Raw genomic sequence first — 8,721 nt, forward strand, 5'->3', positions numbered from 1 at the left:
TTGAATGCCAGGACAATTTTCACATTCACTAAAATGATAAGCAGGAGTTGGATTACTGCACATTATTACTTTTAAACAGTCATGGTAGTCAGTCAATTCTATGCTCGAGTCGACAGTTAGATGCTTAATATCAATAGCATCTAACATCAGATGCTCAATTAATCAATATTTTCGATTAAGTCAATAGTTTTTTCCGATGACTTCATGCAATTTTGGATCAATGTGAGTAATACAAAAAAATGGCATACTTGAAAACTGTTCCGCGGTATGCTGTCGCATAACGCCCGAGTGCGAGCGCGAGGACTCCTTCTACAACCGGCTCTGTAACTCAATGAATTTCAATTTGTCCATTTTCTTATCAGACATTTTTCCTAGTAAAAAAGTCAAGCTTTCTTTTGAGACTATTTAAAAAAAATCGTAGATGCCTAAATTGCGAAAAAAGTTAAATAAACAATTGATTTATTGAAAAAATTGTTTAAACAATTTGTTTGTTATAAATAATAAAATAGGATGAAAGCGTGTAAAAAGCACTTTCCAAAACCCTCATAAAAATTTTAAATCGCGTAATTAGAAAGGAAGTTACAGGCGTTTGAAGTTACCCCTGCAGGCATTGGGGTTGAAAATTCAACATCCCCTCACTTGGGGAGGGTTGGTAATCCTGGTCTATAAGTTTGTGGATTAACTACTGTTGGGTAGGCGAACATATTCCCAGAATTTAGAGACAATCGAAAAACATGACTTTTTGAGTTGGGGCAGTTGAGGAATAATGCCCCATAACGACTTCGTGAGGATCTTCGCTTGGGGTGATTGCTAGAGAAATTGATGAGCAACCTGGGTCCGAGCAGTATTGCGGAACGAACGTGTTATTTACATAAATAACACGAGAATTCTGGATCAATCTGAAAATTCTTTATCCCTTCCACACACTACTTCTTTCCCTTACCAAGTGAGTCACGCCTACCCCGAAAGGGAAATGGCTTAATGGTGTAATAATAAATAAATTCAAGAGATTTCGATCAAATTCATGAGAATTTAAAAGGGTACAGTTGAAAAAAAAATGTTAATACAAAAATTTCCATTAACTTCAGTAAAATGGGTTTGAATTTAGAAAAATTTAAAGGAAAATTCGATGAAATTCCTATAAATTCAAGGTGACTTAAAAAAAGATCAAGTACAATTGAAAATCATTCAAAAATATTTTTGAAAAATCATCGAATTTATTAAATTTGTAATGAATTTAAAAAAAGACAAAAGAATTTGATGAATTACAGAAGAATTCAAGTAAATTAAAAAAAAAAAACTAAAGAAAATTCCTAAGAATTTAGGATGAATTAATACGAACTCAGAGTGAATTCCAAATACATTCAACTAAATGGAGAAAACACGAAATATTCTATTGAAATCGGAGTGAAATAAGAAGAATTAAAGGAAATCCATAGAATTCAATGAAAATGACACGAAATCGAGGTGCATAAGTTTAAAGAAATTCAGGTGAATAGATTAAATTTTTAAAATAAAAAACTCATTGAAGTCAGATAAATGGGAGTAAATAGAATTAGTGAATACAAATTTGATAAAATCCTAAATAATTCAAGATAAATTTAAAAGTATTCAGGGTGAATTAAAACAAAATTTTATTCAAAATGTTCCACTGAATTCAGTGGATTTCAAGGGAATTTCAAAGAATTCAGGGGAATTAAAAAATTCAGAAAAAATTGGTTCCTCTGTTTTAATTTATTGCAAGAAGGACTGAAGTGACCTTTTTTTTTGAAAAGTGACTAAATGTGATTTTATTTTTAAAAACAACATTGAATTGAAGAATTGAGTGGCAGCCCTGAATACAGATAAAAAATAGCGTTAATTATATATTTTATATATATTTAAAAAAAAACAAAAGTAACTAAAAAATAACTAAGGAAAAAGTTACGATTTTTTAACTGTAACGTTTACTAGTTCCTTTTAAAAAATATTTTGCCCATCAACTAAGAAACTAATATTGGAGACTAATAAACTCTTAGATAATTATTAACGAGAGGTGAAAAAATTAGTTTTTTTGTATTAATAAGGCTTTCATCCACACAAAATAATAACCTGAACCTGTTTACTAATATTTTCTTTTTATGCTCTTTCTCGCCACTCTTTGCCGACAGAACTTTCCTTCCATCTTGGTAAGTAAAAACAATCTTGCTCTTTAATTCCTTCTTTAAGTTTGTATAATGTATCATTTTCATTGCAATATTAATTAGCCTTTCTTTCTCAACTTAAAGCTATCAGCATCATCTCCATTTATAACTTCCAGTTATAAATTTGAATTTTCTTTAATCGCTGATGAAGTTTGCAGTAAACTCTAAAATAAAACTTTTTTGGTAATTTGCAGTGCACAAGGCACACAGGGAAGAGTTAGAACAAGTTCTGCAGCTTCTGGAAAAAGTTTTGACTCTTCTCCCAGAGCTGCTGAACAGAAGATGGCAGTGTCACAGTCTAGCGAGAATTTTGCACAAATTGTTGCACCCAGGCAACAGTTGGAAACTTCGCAGGCAGGCTATAAGGTACTTTTTCAGTGTAAAAAATCTTGCAAAACAACTTTAAATAAGTCTCAATTATAATAAATTAAAAATATTATTTTAATTTCAAATTATTTCATTCCGTTTATAAAAGGTTATATGTTAAAAATTTTAGATTTAGATTGTAGTCTTTGAATATTATTGTTAAGTGAAAATGAAAAATTGGTCCGGAAAAAATTAGAGAATTTTAAAAATGAAGTTTTTGTGAACATCTTGATTTAATATTCTTGTCAGTAATTTATTTGCCTTTTATTTCTATTTATTTATTTTTTGCAGTTGCTTCCTCCTGTCAATTATATTTTTAGTTAAAAATTTTATTATTTTATTTATTGAAAATGCAACAATTTTGTTAAAATTCATCTCTCTGGACAGAACATTCGTCCTTTTGGATTGAACTTTCATCTTTTTTTGATAAAACTGCAACTTTTTAGTTAAAAATGAATCTTCTTTTGATGCAGATCCAACTGTTATGTTGAAAATTTGTCTCTTTTGTTTGAATTCAACTGTTTGTTATGTTTAAATCTTTTTAAATTACATTATTTGTTTAAAATTCATATTTTTTGGTTGAAAATTCAACTGCTTTGTCGAAGGTTGAACCACTGTGTTAAAAAATCGTTCTTGTGCTAAAGATTTATCATTTTATTTGAAAATTCGTCGAATTGTAAATAGTTATTTTTTTAATTTACAGATTCTACATTTTACTTGTAAATTCATCTATTCTTTTTTTTTTATTAAAAAATTAAGTGTTTGTGTAAAAGATGAACTGTTTTGTTACAAAATCATTTTTTTATTGCAGGCTTATCTCTTACTGAAATTTTAAGCATTTTGTTGAAAATTATTTTCTTTTTGCTTAGTTTAAAATTAATTTTTGTTTACTGAAAACGTAACTTTTTCATTTTTTGGTTGAAAATTCGTCATTTTGGTTGAAAAATTGACTATTCCAGTTCAAAATTAATCTTCTTGGTCAAAAATTTGATGAAAGTAAAAAAAGTTACTATTTTGTCAAAAATGTATCGTTTTTGATAAAAAATTAATATTCTTGGTTGAATATTCGTCCTTTTGGTTTTAAACTTCAATTCCTGTGCTATAAATTTGATATTTTTGGTTGAAATATAAACTATTACATTTCTTGTTGAGAATTCATCTTTTTAGGTTGAAAATTTAACTACTTGGTTATAAATTCAGCTAATTTTTTGAAAACTGAACTATATTGTTAATTTCAGAAAATATAAATTGTTAGATTTTTTTTATTTTAATCTGAAATTCTTTTACTTCGTGCATAAAAGATCCCATGTTAAAAATGTTACAAGATTAAGATTCTCGTCTTTGAATATTAATGGTCAGGGAAAATGAAAAATGAGTAATGGAAAAATAAGGGAATTCTGAAAACAAAGTTTTTTCTTACAAACTTCATATAACATAATGTAACGAAATTTAAAAGAAGTTCGATTTGAATTTTTTTTATGTTAAGTTTAATTATTAATTTTTCATTTATGGAATAATTCGGTTTGCAATGCTCAATTTTAAATTCCTTTACTTTAAAACTTTTCATTTTACGTACATTTTCAATTAAAAGAAGTTGAAAATGTAGTTTTGAAGGCTCATTTTGAGTTTTAAAAATGGAACAATAATAGATTTTATAAGACGATTCTAAATCTGGTGAAAATTAAACAATTTATAGATTTTAGCTCTGAAAATTAAACTGGTGCATTTTAAAAGCCTAAGTAGTTTAAATAAATTAAAGCATATAATTGAAACTTTATGATCTATTTTTAATTCAATCTAAATTAATAGATTCATAATTAAACACTTTTATTCAATTTGAAATCCTATTTGAAATATATTTGAGTTGAAATAGAGAATTAGTTGTAAAAATGATAAGCTTCAATTTTAAAAGTTAAAAACTCATAGGCGTTCTACTTTAAGTGTTTTAATTAAAATTTTTAATTAATTTTTGATTTTTGCAAACCGTGAAATGAGCTGAAATTTTTCCTCGATTAAAATGGCCACTCTGTTTTTAAATTCCTATAATTTGTCTGTTAATTTCCAAGGAGAGCCGGTTCTTTCTTTGAACAAAAAGCTAATTAAAGTAAATAATTTTCCAGGTACTTTGTCTTGTGGTACCAAGCACTAGGAGACAATGCTCCAGAGCACATCCATCAAATGTTTGCTTGCCTAGTGCCTGGATTCCCTCCACGACAACCTTCACCCTTCAAGTCAGAGAGAAAAGCGGATGGAAAAAATTCTCGCACAAAAACAACGAGCTGCGATGAGAAGGACAAAAGAGACTTTTATGATACGCAACTCAATCAGAGTCTATTTCATGACGGAGGTTCTAATCATGGACCGATCAGTCAAGTCGATGGTGGTCCAATTTTACCACCTCAGAGTGGAGAGAAACCTCTTGATAACGAAACTGTTAGATTTTTGGAAGCTTTGCTCGAATTTATGGTGACTCAGGTACGGTTATTTAATATTAACTATAATTATTATAATGAAATTTCTATTTAATCTCTTCTTCAGACCTCGGACTCACCACACTGTTCACATTATTTGACACTTTTTTTTAGCAATGACACTTTTCCTAATACGTAATGTTTTGTTGTCTGAAATTTTGAAATTATTTAGGTATTGTTTCTTATAATTAACAATGTAGTTTAACTTTCGAAAAACTAATTTAATTTTCAATGGATAAAGATGAATTCTTAACAAAAAATGTAATATTTTTGATATTTTAACCGACAAAAGATTTTTTATTTTAAATAAAAAACAGTTGAATTGAGCCAAAAAACGAATTTTCAACAAAATAGTTGAATCCTCGACCAAAAATTAGATTTTTTCAACCAAAACGATTAATTCTTAACACGGAAGATTAATTCCCTAAAAAAAAACTGAATTCCTCGTAAAATACATAGATTAAAAAAAAAATGGTTTGATTTTGTACCAAGTAGTTTAATTTTTAAGCCGAAAAGACGAGTTTGCCACAAAAAAGTTCAATTTTAAAAACGAGAATTAGAATTTTTGACCAATGAGTTGAATTTTCTATCAATCAGTTGAATTTTCATTAAAATAATTAAATTTTCAAACGAAATAGCTGAATCATTATCCGGGAAATTGCATTTTTAACCAGAAACGATGCATTTTCTATAGAAAGAGATGAATTTTTAAATAACAAAAAATGAGTGTTTAGGAAAATAATTAGATTTTCTAAAAAAAGAAGTTTTTATACAAGAAAGCAAATTTTTTCAATTTGATTGTTAAATTTTCATGCCAACCAGACAATTTTTTAACCAAATATTTCAATTTTCTACCAAGAAGTATGACTTTTGAATAGAATAATTTAATTCTTAACCAAATAATACATTTTTTAACCAAAAAAGAGAAATTTCCATCCAAAAATATAATAGGGGACTTTCAACAGAAAAGAATGAACTTTCAATTAAAAATTGTTAGGTTGTCTTATTGGATTTTATACATAATTTTTCATCTATAAAGTGAGTCCGAGGCTTGCTATTTTTCGAAGAAAACACTAACATAACCTAAAGCTGTTCACAATTGTAAATTTAATTTTTTAAATCAAATTATTTTTTCTTTACGATAATATTTTTAGTGAAAAATGCTAAAATACACTATTGTTGTTGACATATTGTGAATATTCTTTAAAATCTAATAATATTTTATTGACAATGACAATTGTAGATGATAAACACTAAAATATCATAACAACAAATGGTTTAAGATTTCAAATCTTCTTTCAAATCAGGGTAACCGCAAAAATTTATTTTCCATATTCCCTGAATTTCCATTATTTTCCCTGACCAATTGTTTTCCGTGACTATTAATATTTAAATCCCAGGATTCTAATTTCGTACCATTCTTGTTATAGAATATTTTATAAATGAAATAAAAAATGTTTAAATTTAAATTTATAAGTTTTTTGTTTATTACTCTTGACAGTTCCTCAAATGCTTCTTACTGAAATTCCCTGACCCCTTTTTTCAAAGAACGTGAACATGACCTAAAATTGTTTCATAATATTTAATTTTTGAATTAACATGATTTGTTATTAAAATTTTATTTAAAAATACCAATGTCCAACGAAAAGTAGTAACATAACATAACAAAATATTGTTCCAGATCGTACATCTTTTTCTAAATTTATGGATTTCTGTTTAAGATGATTTTCAGTAAAAAAAAGGCTATCATAACCTTACATTGTCAAAAAATGGTGAAGCTTCGGTGAAATTTATATAGATATTTCCGGTGAAAAACGATAGCTTTTTAATAACAAACAATTTTTATCTTCTTTGAAATCTAATGATTCCTTAATATAAAAATACTGATTTCTAGTACATAAAACATCAACTTAAGCTAAAAATTGTTCAAAGCTGCGAATCTTCATTGAAATATAAAATGTTTTTAAATTAAAAGTTCCAATTTCCGACGGCAAACACTAGCATAATCAAAAGTTGTTAATTTCTTTTAGCATAAAATTTCTATATGAAACGCAAACTTAACCTAAAATAGTTAAAAATTATGAATCTTCTTTGAAATCTAATGATTTATTGACATAAATTTCAATTTCCGACGAAAAAAACTAAGACTATCCGAAATTATCAAAGCGTTCACAATTTATTATTTTAAACAAAGATCAATCAATTTAAATATAATGACTTTTGTTTAAAAAATCCAATTTTAGGTGAAACATACCAACATAACCTAAAGTTTTTCGAAAGTTATAAATATTCTTTGAAATCTAACAATTTGTTTTTTGAAATACGAATAATTTTGGACGAGAACACTAGCATAACATAACAGAAAATTGAATGATTTTGGTTTTAAATAACCGATTTCCTTTTAATAACTCTAATAAAACCTGAAACTGTAAAAAATTGCAGATCTTGTTTGAACTAAAATGAATCTTGTTTAAAAAATACCAATTTTTATGCAAAACGCTAGCGTAATCAGAAATAACGTATTCACCTAAAATTGTTAAAAACGTATGAATCTTTAAAATCGATTGATTTGTGTCTAACAATATTTTTTTCTGGTAAAAATACGCTAAAACCGACAACGCATAAATTGTTGAAATAATTTTAAGCTTTTAAATCAAATATTTTTTTATTTAAAATATCCATTTCTATAGTATAAAATGTTAGCATAATCTAAAATTGTTAAAAAAAAAATAGGCACCTTGATCATGATTTCTGTTTGAAATGACTAATTTCCGCTGAAAAAAATAAAAGAATATCAAATGTTGTTAAGTTTTAAGCCTTCTTGCAAACTATTATTTTATATTAGATAATTTAACGATTTTAATTTAGCGACGCTTAATTAAACTAAATTCGAATTTTAGGTAGTAAAGGTAGAATGGAGAGATAAGCACACTCGGCAGTACAAATCCTTTCAGTTTTTGCTGGAGCGATTTAAAGGTACTTATCTTCGTCATATTTGTCCGGAGTTCAATGACAATTCCTCTCTCTACAAGCCTAACCTAGAAATGCCCATGATGCGAAAACCAACCAATCAGAATGATAACTACGTTCTTTGCAAGGTGGCTCTTATCAAGTGGATTGCAAGCTACACTCATGTTATGAAAAAAGATGGTCCTTTCGCTCAACTTTCTCAAAGGTGAGTCTCGGGAAGTTTAAAATGTTTTTGTATGCATCGGGTAACGTCGCGAATGAATCAGGCGAATGAATTGAGTATTCTACATGGACATAGGACGACAAACATGGCAGCGCCCACATGTTTATATTTTCATGCACGGTTTGTCGGGAAAAATGCTCGCGCGCATAATCAAATGGCACATCATAAGATGGCGGCTCTCCCCACTCATGGAATTCTCCCCCCTCCCGTGGATTCAACTCCGCTCGACCAAGTTAGAATGGCATGCCTAGTCCCGTGTGTGTTATGTCTATGCAAATTATCATTTTTCGTGGTGGATTGCCTAGTCGCACATTTTCCAAATTGCCAACAATAATGAAATAAATGACTTTTCTTTCTTAAAAGCAAAGCTATATCACGATTTTTTTCTTCATTTTGCCGAAATTAATTAATTTTAGTCAAACTCCTATTTAAACAATGCTTTGCAATCGACCAAGTGGTATAGCCTTACAGATTTTGATGTTACCGATCGAGCGTGACGTAATATTAG

The 8,721-nt window shown here is 28.2% G+C and overlaps 1 protein-coding gene across 1 annotated transcript in view; it reads left to right on the forward strand.

Moving 5' to 3' along the window:
- The window catches only part of LOC117180574 (probable Rho GTPase-activating protein CG5521), a 91,950-nt gene that overhangs the window by 14,160 nt on the left and 69,069 nt on the right, over nucleotides 1-8,721 (forward strand). The window contains exons 3-6 of the mRNA XM_033373069.1: nucleotides 2,151-2,168; nucleotides 2,378-2,549; nucleotides 4,670-5,024; nucleotides 7,921-8,195. Of these exons, the coding sequence (XP_033228960.1) occupies nucleotides 2,151-2,168; nucleotides 2,378-2,549; nucleotides 4,670-5,024; nucleotides 7,921-8,195 (820 nt within the window). The remainder of the gene's footprint in view (nucleotides 1-2,150; nucleotides 2,169-2,377; nucleotides 2,550-4,669; nucleotides 5,025-7,920; nucleotides 8,196-8,721) is intronic.

This window comes from Belonocnema kinseyi, chromosome 9, assembly GCF_010883055.1.
Source record: "Belonocnema kinseyi isolate 2016_QV_RU_SX_M_011 chromosome 9, B_treatae_v1, whole genome shotgun sequence".
Classification (NCBI taxonomy): Eukaryota; Metazoa; Arthropoda; class Insecta; order Hymenoptera; family Cynipidae; genus Belonocnema; species Belonocnema kinseyi.